General features: G+C 43.8%; 1 protein-coding gene across 3 annotated transcripts in view; it reads left to right on the top strand.

Annotated features, from left to right (window-relative positions):
• Positions 1-1,483: 1,483 nt before the first annotated feature.
• LOC111221783 (FYVE, RhoGEF and PH domain-containing protein 5-like) overlaps positions 1,484-18,251 on the top strand; it is a 34,085-nt gene continuing 17,317 nt past the window's right edge. For 2 of the 3 annotated variants that reach the window (XM_022745342.1, XM_022745340.1), the window contains exons 1-6: positions 1,484-1,728; positions 3,636-6,396; positions 13,691-13,808; positions 14,828-14,886; positions 15,293-15,323; positions 18,060-18,211. In XM_022745342.1, the coding sequence (XP_022601063.1) occupies positions 1,716-1,728; positions 3,636-6,396; positions 13,691-13,808; positions 14,828-14,886; positions 15,293-15,323; positions 18,060-18,211 (3,134 nt within the window). In that variant the 5' untranslated portion in view covers positions 1,484-1,715. The remainder of the gene's footprint in view (positions 1,729-3,635; positions 6,397-13,690; positions 13,809-14,827; positions 14,887-15,292; positions 15,324-18,059; positions 18,212-18,251) is intronic. The other variant, XM_022745341.1, reaches the window with a different exon arrangement.

The raw sequence follows: 18,251 nt of genomic DNA, 5'->3' as shown, positions 1-18,251 counted from the left end.
AAAATGTTTTGTCTTTAATGAGATTAGCTTCATGCAAATGCAAAGACAACATAAGGTGATTTTGAAATGCACTCTCTAAGAGCTTTGCACCTGCAGCAGAGCCTAATCCTTCCTGCACCAAACCATCTGGAATGGGAGTTTTGCTGTGTGTGTAATGTATGGTTCTGTATGCCGCTGCAGCAGTCAGGACAAGAGCCCCGCGGCGATACAGCACAGCTGATTCTTTTATTGCGCTTCTCTACTCGATCACTATCCACTGCATCTCTCCTGTAAATATCCCTGAGGTCTGCTGCGGTGTTTGACCTTCAAGTGTGTAGAAGAGAGGGGGGGTGGGGGGGGGGGTATTCCCCTCCCAATGTGTGGGCGTTTAACCAGCACTGGAAGCTGTCAAATCAAAGACCCCAAGTGGGCGACGATCCCAGCCTCCCAGTGTGTTGTACAAGGTGTCTCTGTCCTTGAAAGCCCACCACGAGTCCCATGACTGGAGCTGGTCAAAGTTTGTCTGTTCCTCGAACCATCAGGCTGTGCACGGCACCAGTCACTCAGCTCTGATAGAGGTTACCGAAAGGGTTAACACCGCCAACCTTTCCCATCTGTTGCTAGGGAAGTGTTGCCTGTTGTGCAGGAAACAGGGAGAGCGGTTTCCTGTTATGAAGAAAGGTTTTTAAAGGGTTGCATTCATTCAGTCATGCAACAGATGCCGCGCCAGGAAGCCCGGCCAATAGCAAGAGCTTTGGTGTCCTAGAGAAACTGTTTTGGAAACTGCTTTTAGGAACCTTTCTATGCACTGTTCTGCTCCAGGAAAGAATCCATGAGCAAAACATGTCGGAGAGAAAACAGTGAGAAGAATCTCTGCTTGACTTCTGACTATAATCCTCTCCGCTCCAAGCATGAAAAGTATGTCATGACACAGTTCAAACGCTCATGTAATGATGAGGGTCTTAACTTTGCAACTGTTGTCATCTGTAGCTATGTCAGTGATGGGACATGTGTCATATACAGCAAAACATAGGCAGATATAATTTAAGACAATAAAAGCCTATTATTTGTACAGAAACATCAATGTGTTATATTGACACATCAGATGTAAGGCGCTGAAGAATGACTGAAGCATGGTTTATATTTGTAGTCCAAATGTCCCATACTGAGTGGGTTTGATCTAATTCAATTGTAGCCTAGCCCGCTGCCTGTAGAAGAGTCTGTGGCGCCGTTGCACATCTGTGGAGCAGTGCCCTGAAACAAAACACGACCAGATGTGAATGAAGAAGATGAAATGACCCACTAATGTTTTTTGTGCAAAACCGTCTTCAATAACTAAGATATAATGGTGTGCGCATTGCAATGATGAAACGAATAGAGAGTGAGTTCGTTTCCCGCTCCGTGTCCGCGCCGCGCTGTGTAGTCCTGCCTCAGGAAGCGCCAAGCAGCACCTCCCGTTTCCACACAGGAGCGCACCAGTTTACTGTAGCATCAGCACTGGAGATGCACGCCGGCTGAACGCTCAGCTGCTCACTCTGCCAACACGGGCGTCCACAAGTAGAATTCAGCTGGAGAAGAACCCAGATGAAGATGCTCCTCAACTCTTCCTCTGCGACTTGATTTTTCCCGCAATGTGTTTGTATTTGGATGAAGTTTCCACGTCATTTGGAGGGACGCCGTCGGTGCGGGGAAACATGAGGATAACGGTCGGATCCCGTGGATGATGATGTCCCACAATGAACGCAGGTTGTTTGTCTCTAATGTTTTTCATTTTTACGTTAAGAGTCCAGAAACCAAACTTTCAATGTGTTTTATAGTAAACAAAGTGGCACAAAGCGTGCGTGTGTGCTCGTCTGCGTTTATATTAGAGGTTGAGGGGGGTGGTGGTGCTGATCTATGAAATTGGTTCATTATGTCTGAAAACATTTCATCTGTTTATTTCCATCATGTTTAAAATGCAAATTCATATCTAATGCAACTTGATGCAGCCTGTTGTAGTGGTGGAAATTAGTTTGTGATAAAATCAAATATCAACACAACTGTAGCTGCTATTTCCCCTAACAACAATTGAATGAATAGATTAATAAAATGTACACAATTTTGAACTGGTTTAAATCCACAGCTCTGGATTAGCATGAGTCTCCGTAAAGTTGCTTTCAATGAAGGTCTCTACTGGAAAAATGTTCTGTTCTGGTATTGGGGTTAGATAGGATTATAATCTGTGACAGTAGACAGAGCCATTGTTCTATACAGTCCTGTATAGTGTCCAGTATATTAATTATTCTTCAAAAGTAAGGAGTTGAGAAATGGTTCTCTTATATGTGGTTTGTGTGTGATCAAACATTTTTTTTTAAAAAGTCGTTCTACAAATTAAATCTTGTTTTATTCTACAACCTTGTCACTTCAGATTTTGAGTAGGTTTAGACATATCCTGTAGATTTGGCACAGCCAAGGTCCCAGTGTCTATCTCTTCCTCTGTTTCAGAAACATTTGTTTTAATTGAATTCTTGTTGCATAATTCATATCCTGTTGTTTGCAGTTGGGTGCTTTGTCAGACCGGGACCCTTGTTTTCTCTCCCAGTTTTATTGTTCTTTGACGCACTCAAAAGACCTTTCCCCCCCAAAAAAAGTGTGTGTGTGTGTGTGTGTGTATCTATATATGCGCGCGTGTGTGTGTGTGCATCTGTGTGAGGCAGCGTGTGTATGTTTCGTGAGAATCGAGGAAGAATGACGAGAAGGAAGTCCATTTGTGTTGTGAAAATGTGTACTCCTGGAGAGGTTCATGGAGGAGTGATGAGGGGCCATGCTGTTAATGTCCTTCCCCCCATGGACATCCGGTGTGGAGTCCTGTGTGCAGGCTCTGCTGGAGTAAGAACCTGGAATTCTTAAAAGCAAGAGCATGGTGACATTCAAAATATATGTACACTTGCCAGAAAAAAAATCACATTCAGACTACTGGTCTTGAAAGAGAGAGAGAGTGAGAGAGAGAGAGAGAGAGAGAGGCAGACACATTGGCAGAAAGAAAGAGAGAAACACTCAGAGATAGCCAGAGTGCATACAGGGTTTAATAGGATGTGCGTCAGGGCAGGTACTAAATAACAGGATAAGACAAGGGGTGTACACACTTTGTTAAGTACGGGTGTGTTTCATGACAAAACTAAATTTCACAAGCAGTACTCTTTAATGACTTAACAGTTTTTAACATTTACCTAAACATGAAGTCTAAATTGAAAAGCAAGATGCAGTGTCAAAAAACTGTAACCATCCCTTATGTTGCCATTTCAATGTGCACAAGGGCATTTGTAGAATGAGTATGAAATCACTGGACAAATTATTTCTCAAATAATTGTTTATCCAATCCTGCTGTAAGCCACCAACCTGCATGTGTCATTTCCCAGACAGGGAGATGTTATTGTTCCTCCTGTAAGTACCCTGTGGCTCTGTTGTTTTTCCTGCTGATAATGTCCCTGCAGCATTCTGCATGTCACTGACTACTGCACAGGTCTGGGCTTCCCCTTGGCTCTCCTTACAGAAACAGGGTCTGGCACATGTTTACCCTTAGGTATTAAGTAAACAGTAAAAAGTAGTGAAGAATTGAAAATGTTCTTTGTGTTGTTTTAACAGCTTTTTAATTATCTTCCACTTTCGTTGTACAGATTTTCAAAATCCGCTGCAAGTCCCTCAGCCAAAGGTCCGCAGTCATCTGACCATAAAAGTACAGTCCAAGCTGATGTCCAGGCCGTGTCCCCGTGTCCGTGGTCCAAAACCTCCTGTTGCCCCCAAGCCAAGACCCCTGTATGAGTCTCACCCACAGGGGGAGCCCTGTCCCCAACAAAGCCTCAGTAACGGAGACCTGGCTCACTCTGATGGGGAGATTGAAGATCTCCATGAGATGGCTGAGGAGAATCAGGACCAAGAGGAGAAACAACATGAGGCTAATGACAATGGCACGGGAGACAATGACAAAGGGGACACAGTAGATGAAGAAACTGAGGAAGAAACAGATAAAGAAGTAGACATATTAGATAATGAGGGCGACATAGACAGCATTGGCTCTGAGGACACACTCAAAGGAGATGATGGTTCTGCTGTTGACACTACTGAAGATGAAAACACTGACAATGACTTGAACCAGCCTGAAGGTTGCAGTCACACTGATGATGAGAATACATCAACACCTTCTGTTCTTCTGACTGAAACAGAGGATGAAGCAGGAGACGAGGAAGAAGAGGAGCAACAGAGTTCTAGTAAAAAGACTGAAATACTCTGTGATTCTACAGGAATCTCTGAGGATCAAACAGAGTCACTCAGTCAGGGTGAAAAGGAGAATGATGTTGGACTTAATGAAGCAGACAGTGACCAGGCTGAGGACTGTTTGCACTCTGACTCTCTCACAGACAAGACTGAGCTGGAAGCTGGAGGATTTGCATTTGGATTCAGCGTGCTTCCAACTGTAACTGAGGAGTATCCCTACGATGTGATTGGCCCCACTGATGAATCTAGTGATACATGTGAGTCATGTGACCCAGCTGAAACAGAGGTATGGCAACCGGAACGGGCCACCAAGGACCTCTCCGGCTGTTTTCGATTCACATCCAGCACTGAGGATGTGTTTGGGCCTTACTCAGTCATAGAAGCTGTTCCGGGAGATATGAGCGGCACCGCTGACCCCGAGTGGAGTCAGGATGACACTGATGACAAACCTTCAAATGAACTGCAAACACCAGGTGCTTCTAATCAGGAACCTTACTATGTGTCATCAGATGATGTGGACAAGCTCGATGATAAGCAAGCCCTCTCAGACCAGGGTGAGACTGAGGAGGGCACCGAGCAGTCAGATCAGCACAAAGACAAAGCAAAGGACAGCGAGTCAGCAGATGAGTATGCAGATATTGATGATTCACTCTGTCCTAAAGATGACTTCGAGCAGTTGGAGTGTGTCTCATCAGAGGATTATGTCGAGATAGGTGATGAGGATGAAGAGGAAGAAACGGAAAAGAGACATATAAAAGGAAAAAGTGCAAAAGAGAGAACGGCGAAACGAGACCAGGCCTTCCACAGCCAGAGAAAAAGCTGTCAGCCTCGCCTCAGGCTGTGCAACATCACAGTGCCAACAGACCTAGACCTGGGTCGCACCCCGGAGCTCACCAACAGAGTGGTGTTCGCTCACACCACTGAGGCCTTTGAAGAAGACATCGAGGAACTGGACTGCCATATTGTGCCTTACTATGAGGACACAGACTCAGACAGTGAAGAGCATATTTACGAAGAGGCGGGGTTTGACTCGGAAGGGGAAAACTTTGTAACTCTTGATAGGAAGACTATTGTCACACGGTCACGCTCTTATTCTGGGAAAGTTCCAGGTTATGTCCCAGAAACTGTCCCAGAAGAGACAGGGACAGAGTACCAGACTCATGACTACTGTACAGTGGCCTTGGATAAGAACAGTGAACCACTCAGCCATTCACAGCAGCCTGGGGTCAACTGTTTGATCCCGTCTATGAAGTCTCGCCGCTTCTTATTGTACTCCCGGTCTGCAGAGAGTCCAGAATTGTCCTTGACCACTCCAACAGAGATCAGCCGATCTCTGAAGGATGAGATCAGGATGAAGAGGAAAGATGATAGCCTTTCCCTCCCATGTGTCATAACCTCTTCTGGAAGCTTCTCCCAGCGTAGCCATCAATCGTCCAGTGGTGTTTCCACGCCAACCTCTCTAGTGGACATCCCACCGCCCTTTGAGCTGGCATACATCACTAAAAGACCAGTCACCAAGAGTTCCCCATCCCTCCTGATCCAGCATGAACCCAGTGACATTCCGAAGAAGAAGAAGTCCTCGTTTAAACGCTTCCTGGCACTCAAGTTCAAGAGGAAGACTGATTGCAAGGGTTTCAGTGATGGAAGCGTCCGCTCTTCACGTTCTTCTTCCGAGTCCAGCCACCATGGCCCAGTAAGAGTCATAGAGCTTGATCGTAGGAGCACTGGCAGCTCTCCTCAGCCTCAGTCCCGCATGGTGAACCCCCAGCAGCGTCTTTCAGACTTGCCATCCACCTTTCTCCTCTACAATGACCACCAGAGGAGGAAAGGTGACCTCAAAGCTTACGGCAGGGGCGTCTCGAGAGGGGAGTCCTTTGAGGAGCGTCCTCGCCGCTCTGCCATGCCGCTGCCTTTGACCAAACCCCGCTCCATCTCCTTCCCCAGTGCAGACACCTCAGACTATGAAAACATCCCAGCCATGAGCTCAGACTATGAGAACATCCAGATCCCTGGCAGGCCCACCAGATCCCACACTGTGACTGAGTTTTTCGAGGATCCAAACCGCACAACAGTTGCCTGCAATGAGAATGATGGCTATGTGGATATGAACAGTTTCCCCGGGATTGACAGCAAACCCCAGACCTCAAAAGCAGACACTGAAAGGTATAGTAATCATTCATCTAAGTTGAAATGGTTTTGTATCATCGCAAACAAATGTTAAAGGGTTGATTCAGCCAAGTTACAAAGACACATTCAGTGTGTTGCCATACCAGTTGTATATAGCCATAATGACTGGTTTGGATCTATTTAACCAGAGATACCTGTGTCTGAAATATCTGCTTCCAACTCACAATGGGTGACTGAATATAAACATATAACTAGTGGTGGAGTTGAATGGCATTTTGTTTGTGGTGTTCAAAGCATTGAACATCACAGCATCTACTCTTGTTAAACTGCAGAGCTCATTTTGAATAGTTTTCACTAGAACTACTTTACACTGAAGAAATAGTCCCTGAGAACTGTGGACAGTGTTGTTGCAAAATTTTGATAAATATCTTTTTTTTCCAATACTACGACCACCCCATATGTAATTCCATCCACCTACGTTGTATTGTACTAGCCTTTCTTGCAAAAATACAAAGTATTCACCCATGATTAATAATAAGACATTCGTTAATTTCATTATTAATCAATTAATCAATTAGGTAGTCGTCAGATTTATATTTTGACAGTGGAACAATCACTGAAACCACTTTTTAAGTGAATGTACCAGATGTTCACTGGCACTGGCTCAGACTCATCAAATGCAAATATTTGCTGTTTTTTATTACTTGAAGAATTTGACTTTTTCACAATTTTCTGACATTTTATAAACAATTAATCAATAAAATAATTGGCTGATTAATAAATAATTAGACAGTTGTCAGTTGCAGGATAAGAGGTATAAAAAGTGTTTCTATTTATGATTACACAGTGTTTCAGAGAGTCTTCTCATACATGTCAGTGCTCAGTTCTGGAAACTAATCACAACCTGTAATTTCACCTTTCTAGTCCACAGAATAGGTGAGACTTTTTACCACTACATTTAAAGTATTCAGTTGAGCAGTTAGGCGTGGATCTGTATCTTCTATCTTTACCCCTGAACAGCTGACAGTGTATCACAGATGAGCAGGGGGCACCTGGCTGAGCAGAATTAGATCTCCCTCTTGTAGCTATGTGTTCAGTGAGAGATGAGCAGCCTGCTGTGTCAGGCACCGCTGGCTTTGGGAAGATGGACAATGCATGTGGGAGAGCTTACCCCTGTTTTTCATTTGGTAGATTTAGAGGTCGCATCTGGTGCCACTGCTGAGGTGATGGAACAGGTATGGGCAACGGAGTGTCTCACTAAGCGCAGGTTATTCACATTATAGAAAGTAATTATGGGCTGCAATTAAAGGTGAAAAAATGTGGGGGAGTTCTTTTAACACAAGGAAGCGAAGGAGGAGGAGGGAAAAGGTGAGAGAGCAAGGGGAGGGGATGTGTTAATAGAAGGAGCAGAAGAGTAAGAAAACAAAGAGTATGGCGATAAAGTACGGTAGAAGAGGGGGAGGGGGGAAACAGGAGAAAGGGAGCAAGAGCAGTTCTGGTGTAATTGCTCTCCTGTACCTGACACTTATGGTTAAGTTTAGGAGGGCTTTTATTAAAGTGGCTTTCTCTCAAGTGCTTCTCTTTCATTGGACCCTTGAGGGGCCGCAGGATTTACTGCAGGGTGTGATAGAGTGAGGAATCACTGTGGTCAGACTGTACCAAATTACCCTGTCCTGTGCCACAGCGTCAGCGACTGTGGGCCACAGTCTTCCCCCTGTCTTAATAAAATAGTTGTGTTTGATGACCTGTGTGAAGTCAAAGAGATGGGCCATTACCAAGAGCTCGCTTAAAGGCTCAAGATAATCTTGGGACAGAATGCTTTTGTCTCAGTTTGTTTTTATTTCCTTCGGTGTCCTTTGTTAATAATGTTTCATTCTGCAGATTCTCTCTTTTATAACAATTTAACCCATATAGAAACAGGCTCAGTTTGCAGGTTATATAAATTATATAAGTTTTCAAACACTTAAAGCTCCTAGTTACCTCTCCTCCAGACGTTCTGTGCAGCAGACGCTTTACCATGATGTCCCCTCTGTTTAGGTCCAGTGCACTTTAAAATTTATACTTTAAATCTCAACATTTGAAACCCTTCCATTTCCCAGACAATGGTCCCTCAGTGAGGGCTCTTTTTCTCCCAGTGATGTTATCGATGTGGCTCATTGTGTGGTGGATGCTCTCACACCGCTCACAGTGATGCAAAGAAGCTATCTGTCCTGTCACCTCGCCTTCACCGCATTCCCCCCGGAGATGCTTCTGTTGCCAGGGCCGCTCTTTGGAGTGTCTGTGTGAGCCTGGTTTATGTTTATTTGAGTGTCAGTGCATATTTGGGTGTGGGTGTGTGCCCACAGTACAACTCAATTGTTGTTAGCGTAGGTGCTTGTCCCCGTCTTTGTGTGTACATCTTGCACCTCATTGCCACCGTCCCAGGCCGCCTAGCTGATGATGGCAGTGATTTATTGAGAATGCATTCAACAGTCGACGTGTTTGTAGACCCACAGTGGATTTTTGTGGTGAGGAAAATGACTGAATGGCCCCAGAGCACTGCAAACAAAAGGACCATGCCTACAGTAGCAGACACGCATTTTAAAGAGAACTTACAAAGCTGCTGTGCCACAGGCTTGGATTAGTTCCACATGCGTGATTAATGTATAGCACCATTCAGACTCTACTTCAGCACAAGTATTCAGCCTAAGCAAAGATACATGTTCATTAGCAAGCTTCCATAGTGTAGAGTGGAAAAAGAAAAATCACACTAATGATTCATCCCAAGTCTAACCAAGGTGTTTGTTTGTAGGTGTGGGTGTGCATATACAGTACGTGCATGCACACTAAGTTACGACTCTCTGCTGCTTTATCAACAATGAAGCTCCTGCTAAGCATGCTGTCTCAGCACAACTGCCCTTGCCACGAGGCCGTGTAGCAACAAATGAGTGTTGAAAAAGGCGTTTTAGCAAAGAAAGCCCACGATTTGTGTTTGTGCCCAACCTAGAGACCATTAAGTGTTCCTTATGTCAACTTGAAGCAGCTCCAGGTAGACTTACAACCTTAATGCAGATGTGTTGTTTTCCCTATGCACATAGTAAACAGTTACTGTAGCGGTATGTTCAGTAAGGAACTGCTAATGTGTGCAAAATTGTGCATCTCTAGCTTACCCTTTGGCATCATTTTCACTTCAAACTGTTCAACATGAACCGCTACAGAGTGATGACAAAGCCCTGCCACTGCCTTTAAAACAGCTACACCACCCACTGTTATGTTAGTGTGAGTAGTGATGAGGGAGCCATCTTAAGTACATTGTTGTACTGGGTGTTGGCTGTGTGGCGAGGTGGTGGACAGGGCGTGTCGTTGGCTTGCCAGGCCTGGTGCCAGGCGCTCTGAGGTCATTGCCAGGTCATCCCCGGGGAGGAAGTGTCCAGCCTAGGAGCTTCCCACTAGCCTGTTTACAGGAAATGCAGGACGAGGGCGGGGCTCTGGTGGGAGGCAGGGAGGTGGAGACAGGGGAGGATAGATAGGATGAAGGTGGGAGAAGGGGGTCAGAGCGGCGGGGTGGAGGTTTTCCCAGACTCTCCCTTGAACAACAAGATGAGGTGTGGTCCCTTCAGGAATGCCAGGTCTGCTCTTTTTGTTGCTCAAGTTTGTCAGGAATGTCTCCTCTCGCTTCACGTCTGACTCTGTTGGTGCAGTGGCGCACAGGATAGATCAACTGAAAACAAGAGAGCAGAGGTTGTAAAACTGTTGCATAGGTGGCCCTGAATCACAGCCTGTCACATGATGGGGTTACCATTGTTATCCGAAGCCATCTCCTATCACATCACAGGTCAGGCAGCAGCAGCAGCAGTCAGAGCACCAGCGTCTTCACAAATCACCTCATCACACTCTGTCACAGCAGCAGCAGCAGCACGACAGCCATCGGCTACATGTAATCACCTTCATTAAAAGCAGCAGACAATTTAAAACTGCTCCCATTGTCTTAATCCCCCCTCCCCTCCCTCATTAGTATCCACATATAGTTAGCCAGCCGCTGAACATATTCATCTGCTCCTATTTGCCATAATAGTGCCATTACAATTGTAAAAAGGCCTGTCTGATTGCTCCTTATATTTTAATAGTCAATGTTTAGCTCAATTGAATTACATATTACAAGCATCATCAAATTCACAGGAGATTGGTGGTGTATAGGTCTTTTCACAGAGAGTCATTGTGTCCTCCGCTGAATTTGACACGGTAGATTTAACTCCACCATGTTATAAAAGACATTGCATTCAGCTGGTATAACGGCATTGCCTTAATGGTTTTGTGAAAGGGTTTCACGTATTCGCATGTTATAAAAACACTTACTCTCAGGTTTAATATGGTAATGTATATAAGCTGAATGAAGCTGTATAACAATCAATGTATATGGGATATGACTGTGAGCTATATTAGTAAAGAAATTATTCAAAATAATCAACAGAATCAGCTTTAAAAATGTATATGAGATGTAATTTAAAAAAGAAATGATTGCAGTTTAACCATTTAGAGCAATTGCTTTTTTAGTATGAAGTTCATTTATTAATTTCTGGGAGGTGTTATTATTAATTGGACACAACACTCCATTACAGCAGAAAACGTATGTTTTCAACGTAGTGCTGTTGGGTTGAAGGTGAAGGTGAGGCTCCTCGGCTCAGAGTTTCTCTTGGACAGAAAGAATACTCCTCATTCAGAAAATAAATCAGAGCCTACAGTTTATTAATCGTTTTCACACTTGTCTCAATACCATGGCCGCTTTTTCAAAACACTTCACACAGTGTGCTTTTGAAACACACACCTCAGCACACCAGTTAACCTTTGGTGCAAAATGCACTTCAACCACCCAAAAGTGACTCATGCTGCTGTAACTGTAACATATTCTCTCTCTCCCACTTTGTCACTCAGTGTACAATGAACTAAAAAACACAAACATTTACTGCAGAATACAGATATTATGTGTTTCCCTCTCCTCATTTTTTGCACCAACAAATATTTTAAGCCAAGCAGCTGAAGAAACTTTTCATCTGTTGGTTTGCCTCTCACAAGAGATGTGATGGCTGAGTGTGATAAATGTACAGTAAACAGTAAATGAATGAATGTTTCAATGTATCAGAAATGTCAAGCAATATATGACAAAGAAACAAATGACAAAAGTAACAGTATTCTTCAGTGGGCTTCACTGTACTCTCCCATTTGTTTTCACAGTGCAACAAGAATACATTACAATCAGTACCAATACCAAATAGCAATCCTTTCACTATATACAGTCATTTGCACATATATTGTCTGCCTATCAGTATCAGAGGTCTAGATTTTCATCAACATCACACCGAATGCTATTTCCTGCCATACACTGAGGAAAAATCTCTTCAGTGACAGCTACACCTATATTTCCCCTATACACATTTCAATGCACGTACGATCACTTTTGTATAGATGGCAATAAGGCTGCAAACATAAAAACTGAATAAACTTCCTGCTAAAATCTGAGTAATCAAGCATATAGTTACATTTGTCTGTCAAACTGCAGCATGTTTCCATCTGCAGTTATCTGAATTTTGGTTATTTTACTGTTTTGAACACAGTATCTAAATGTCTTCAACATTAGCTGTATATTTGTTCAGAATCTTGGAGGTGGTGAGCACTGACTGAGAGAGGTGTTCATGAATTATGGAAGAAGTGGTGATTGAACGCCTACTGTATCCAAGCAATGTAAAAGTATTCACAGTTTAGTTCCCACAGTCTACCGATACGGCGAATGTGTGAAGTGTTTTGAAAAAGTCGACATGAGACAAGTGTGAAAACGAATGTAAAAAAAAAAAACTGTGAGAATGAGTTCAAAGAAGAAACAGCCCTCCAGCTTTCTTTACTTCCCAACATCACCGAGGGGAGCCCACAGCAGGTTGACCTGTCTTCTCTGAGGTCAACCGTGAGTAATGAGCTGTAGGCGCTTTCTGCAGCCCACCCAATGGGGCTGACAGTACAGGTATGTCTGAATGGAGATGAAGTCCACACTCTAACTCTGTTAACCTTTGGTCTTCTAATAGCTGTCTACTGTCTGCACACACAGGGGGCTATTTACTGTAAGACATCAGGACAAACATTCATAATTAGGCGGATGTGTGTGTGTGTGTGTGTGTGTGTGTGTGTGTGTGTGTAAATGAATGTTTGTCTCTGTAAGTTCGCATTTGTTTTATCTTATTTTCATTTGCATTATTTGCATTTATCCCATTGTCTTCTTTGTAGATTTTAACGTTTCTTCAAAACAGAAAGTGACAGGAGTAGGGTTGCAATTTATACATGTCATTATCAATTAATCTGCCAATTACTTTATTGATTAGTTGAATTGTTGTTTAGACTGTAAAATGCCAGGAAAAAAAGGAAAACATCCTAAAGTTCAATGTAAGATTTGACCAAACCCCAAGGAAATTCAGTTTACTTTCACATATTATAAAGAAAAATAGCAAATCCTCACAACTGAAGAGCGGGAACCAGCATATGTTGGGCCAATCCCTGCTCGAAACAGGAACATCTGTGAGGTTGTTTGGCATCATAATTTAAAGTGAAAAAATGTGATTTTATTGTTTGGTGTATTCTTTGTATTCCTGTTGATAATCAGTCAAACATCAATGAAATGAGACATTATTTCACAGCATATATAACATAAGTACACAATGAAGTCTTTCCATTTGTGGTGACAACAGTCTCAGTGTTGTCCTATAGCAGCCTTATGTCTGCTTTTACAATACTTGGTGTCATCCAGTCATGGCAGTGTTGAACGCAGTCAAACATATTGAAGGGGTCTTAATGGGCCAGAGGATTAATAATTACTGCAGGTAACATTTAAAGGGATTACATGTGAAATGACCTACAGCGTGGCCCCCTCAGGTACAGCAGAGCACAAAAGGATTAGGAGTGTCCGTACACAACTGTGTCATCTGTGAGAGGAACGACTCATGAAAGGGATTACATTGTGCCACTGGAGGACTCCATGTGAGGACTGGAAATGTTCAGAGACACACACAGGAAAAGGGAAAACATATATTTACAGGGGACTTGGAATATTGCTCAGTGTTTTGAGAATATGCTACTGCAAAGATAATATAGGCTGCAATCACTGGCTTTTAACTGTGAATGTGCTATTTGTAGTATGAGTCCTCTGTGCTGCCTTACATTCCCAGTTGAAGATATTCTGTGTCTTTTTTTCTATGGTTAAACCAAAGCTATAGTGTATGTGTATGTACGTTGGTATATTATTAAGTATTCATATTCCAGTACCAGTGCTGTTTTGCTGTGTTCATTCAGTCTTTTCTCACCTTGGCAGTGCCTACACCGAGCCTTTCCCCATGAACCCCGTCTCTGCTGGGCTGTCAGGGGACGAGGACCACGGCCGCACCTCAGAGGAAGAGGAGGGGGTGGCAGACCAGAGTTATGACCGACAGGTGAGATATGGGATATGGAGACAAGTAATTAGTTAAAAGTAGTTCTCTGAGCTATAAACTGATCCAGCAAATTAACATGGTGAGCAAAAAAACCCTACAAGGCTCCTCTTAAATGTTTTATTGTATTGAAAGGCCTCGGGTTGGGATTTTAAGACCTGACAAACATGAACAAAAATGACATGACGCCATAAAATAAAAGGCTTGTACTGTGGGACACATACAGGTCCAGAGTGATCCATTCGACGCATATACACATGAACTTTTCCTTCCGATTCACTGTTGTGCTAGTTGTAATGTGTCACCTCAACACTTCTGAATAAAACGCAGCCATTTTGCAGTAGCTCAGATGTGGACCCCACCCGTCCTGGTGCTGCCACAATAATATCAGGCCCCTGCTTCCATCATGTGACACGCGTTTCCTTGTTTAATTCTTCTTCAAAGAAAAAAACACAATAAATTGAAGAAAACGCAGAGAGGAAGAGGACCAGAGAGACTTGAGCTGGCCTCAGGAACAGTTTCATTTAATGGAAGTGTGTTTTGGTTTTATTTCAAGGAAATGAGGATCAGTGTGCCTTTCATGGGGTATTTGTGAAATGCCCCACATAGGAAAAAATAACACTGACAAAGCACAGGAGCCTTGCCGGTAAACCCCCTAAATGGCTTCAATGTTATGTTTTGGCTCGGATGTTTTGAGACCCTGTGATTAGCCTCTAAATCAATGGGCAGCGTTGTTGTCACCACACACACAGCATCTCATACATAATGTATCTGAATTTAAAAGTCCCGTATTTGAGAGAGGCTTCATGTCTATGCTGACCTGTAATGAAATAATCTGTCTTATTTTGACAGCAGAAATCCAAAAAAAAAAAAAAGTGAATTTGCTTTTTCGCCAGTCTCCTTGGCTGCTGGCTGCTGCGTAGCTGTTCCTATTAATGTCTGAGAGGAGTAAGTGCCCACAGAGAGCCTTAGCATTAGCTGTGTTCATTCATCTCCCGCTGTTCTCCCTCCTTGTCACGCAGATTGATGGCCGATCCCGAGCGTTCTACGTCGCCAAAGAGCTCGTCGACTCTGAGAGACTGTGAGCATCTGCACTGGGGGAGTTCCCCCCATTTGCACTGTTGTCCTTGCATGTCATCACACACAATCACGCTGCATCCAGATCTGATGTTTTGCACTTTTGCGGCCATATTTCTGCTCTCCTGTTCCTTCCGGCTGTATCTCTACTGCTCCTAAGCTAATTCATCGAACTACCTCCAGACTGACTGACAGCCAATTACACAAGTGTCTGTTGTAACTTATTAAATACACCAGCCTTGTCCTTGCCCCTGCTACACACTTAGCCATTTTTCTGATGTAGTTTTCCTCATCATGCATAATTAAAATAATTTAATGAGTCTTGTAAGATTAATGTAGTTGTGTAGAAGATTGTAAATTCCTTTTAGCAGTTTCAGTAAATCAAACGTTTCTCTCTCCTTGTTTTGCAGACATGTCAGCGCCATCAAGTACCTTGAAGAGGTAAGAAAACCTTTTCTGCCACACCGTGTCACATTAGCTCTAAATGTCTCTCGCCTCAATGCCTATTAAAGCTTCTTGAAAAACCCACTGATAACATCGTATCCTGTGTGTCTGCTCCCCAGTCTCTGTCTCCTTCTTCTCCTCCTCGCCCCTGTTGTAAGGCTCTGCGCAGGTTTATCAATGTTGTTGCAGCGAGGTCTACTTCCTGGTCTTGACAAAGTTGACATGTACTCTGGTGTGGTCAGTTGTAAGATGACGCAGCGTCCGTACACCAGGCCCTCTCACTGATGCTTTCCTTGTGTCCTTGCTCGAGTGATACTGTATGTGTAGATACACGAGCAACTCGTCTGGCAATCTGCTACCTAAAGGTCATGAAAAGTCTGCTGGGGCCTTTTATATTGTTTATATTGGATGCACGATATGAGCTCCTTATGAGGAGGCTGGCCATAAAAGGGGAGAATTTCCCTCTCAATAGAGTAACGAATATAGTTCAGTCTTCAGTCAGGACAGAGGCTTTAAAGGTGAGCTGTGGTAAGCCTCTGGAGGTCAGTTATGCATCACAGCCAACTGTCGTCATCTATTTCCATCATTTCTCACTCCCTGCCTGTCAAAACAAGACCTCATCCCTGTGGAGTTAGGAACAAACAAGGACACTGAAACTGTTGAAACAACAATTTTACTTCGATCAGAAAGGAAAGTCTTGAAGGAGGAACGAGGTGGACGTCACCTTTTTAAAGAATAGTGTGTGAGAGTTGCTATTATGGCGATGGTTGCCAGTACAAATCTGACAGGTAGAGCCATTGAACCGAGAGAAGCCCATCAGTCAGCCTGTACCTTATAACCTTGAATAAGGTCATAACCTGAATTTCTTATGGGTGCCCTCTCGCCGTGATTTATGAAAGCGCGCTCTGAGTGCAAAAGCAGCTGCTTTGTGTAATGTGCAATTTGAGGCCATTAAACAGCAACTAATGCAAATATTATGCAACGGACTCCTCTAATAATAATAAATCTCCAATCTCATCGTGATGCTCAATTATACTAATTAGTATAGACAGAAACATATGCTGCAACTTGATGTGGGCATCAGTGCTTCAGAAGTGACAGTGTTTTGTAGCTTGAACTGTTTTTCAGTAGAATGTCTTGTTTTCACAAACGTCTCACTTTAACCATCCCTGAGTAGCCTTGGCTTGTGCTCCTCTTCAGTGTAACCATACCACCTGATTGAATCTCTTTGCCACCTCTCAGAGGTGACATTGAAGGCTTTTTCATCATACTGTTGCATAATGCATAGGTACAGTGTAAGACTCTTCTGATCTGTGGAGGTATTAGTTTCTGTTTGATGCAGACTGATGTCATAATTAGCATGAAACTGAGTAATTCAGCTGGGAAACACTCCAGCGGCACAACATGCACAAACACACAGTTTGGGGGGAAAAAAACAGGAGCAGTGTTAAGTGAGAGGCACACATGAGCTATTGTTCCATTGTTTGATAAGGAATAACAAGAATACAAAGAATTTCCAGACCCTGTCTCCACATAGGAAGGGAGGCCGTGCTCCTCTTCTAAAGGACTTTCCCTGTAACAGCTTCAACATGTGAGGCTCAGACTTTTTTTTTTTTTTTTTTCTTGTTTGTAACCCGTGACCTCTGAACAGATTCTCTGAGCTGAGTTATAACCGAACATGACTGGCTGTTCAGCCAACTGCTTAACGCTGCTTCTTGACCCGCCTTACGTGAGGAAAATAGGGATAAGGTGCAGAGTGGACCAGTGAAATGGAGAGTAAAACCCTTCTCATTCATGGGTCTGAGTGTGTGTGTGTGTGGGGGGGGGGGGTTTATGTAACCTGGGAGACAGAGTCAACCAGAGTCGTTAAAGTAGCTGTTCTTCTCCTCCAGCAGACGTGATGAATGTTAACTCATACTCGATCAATTGTGCATGATGTACGTCATGTTCTGAAGAGCCTGGTGTCACCACATTATTTGACGTCCAGCTGGGACGTCTCTATTTGTTTTATGTCTGTGCTTTTCTCAGAACAGGAAGAGATGGGCTCCAGACACTTATCCCTCACAGAGTCATCAAGGCTTTATATATGATGCTAGTTCCTTTGCCCACAGAGAGAACTGAGATTTTTTTCAGCATGTCGACACCTCCTCACATTTATTTTTTTGTCTTCATTTGCTGAGTAGATAAATAACCTCTCCTGTGGTTTTCCACTCCCGTGCGCCATAACTCCTCATATTAGTCTTAGTCACTGACACTGCTGCTATTAAGGCCGGTTGCACATGTTTTATGTCTGCTGAGTGGACTTCAATGGACTTATATTCACTGTATATTAGTGAATATCAGGTCCTTGTCTTCAAAGAGATGAAAAGTGGGGGGGGGGGTTATTGAGCACCAAGGTCATTATGCAACAACACCTGGTGTGAAGCTCTAGTGCAAGCAGTGCCGCCTTTCCTGAATGCCTGGACAGAGCCCAAAGTACTGAGGTGATATGAAGGGAGGGTGGCAGGAAGGATGTTTAGGAGGATCTGACCTTCCTTCCTTCCTTCCATTTTTCCCCCCTGTTCATTCCTCATTCCTCTATGCCTTTAATTCCTCCTGTTCGCCCTCCCTTCCTCCGTCCTTCCATCCTCACAACCATTTCCTCCATTCCTCTCTCTTTTTCTTCTGCCCCCACAACTTTATCTTCTAAAAAAAATCTGTCCTCATAAATCCTGTTTTCCCACTCTTGTGCAGGACTTCAGGTCAGCGGTGGCTGACGCGGTGGGTGAGAATGGGGAGCCGGTGCTGGAGGAGCAAAGGCTGGGAGAGATACTGGGCGTGCTCCCCCAGGTCTACACCCTCCACAGCAGCATCCTCACCGAGCTGGAGGAGCGCATAAGTCAGTGGTAAGAAACACCACATGCAATACTGATTATGGTGCCCTGG

The sequence above is a fragment of the Seriola dumerili genome, unplaced genomic scaffold, assembly GCF_002260705.1.
Source record: "Seriola dumerili isolate Sdu_G_001 unplaced genomic scaffold, Sdu_1.0 BDQW01000088.1, whole genome shotgun sequence".
Lineage (NCBI taxonomy): Eukaryota > Metazoa > Chordata > Actinopteri > Carangiformes > Carangidae > Seriola > Seriola dumerili.
Note: the sequence above shows the minus strand (reverse complement) of the source record. Positions and strands in the feature narration are given on the sequence as shown.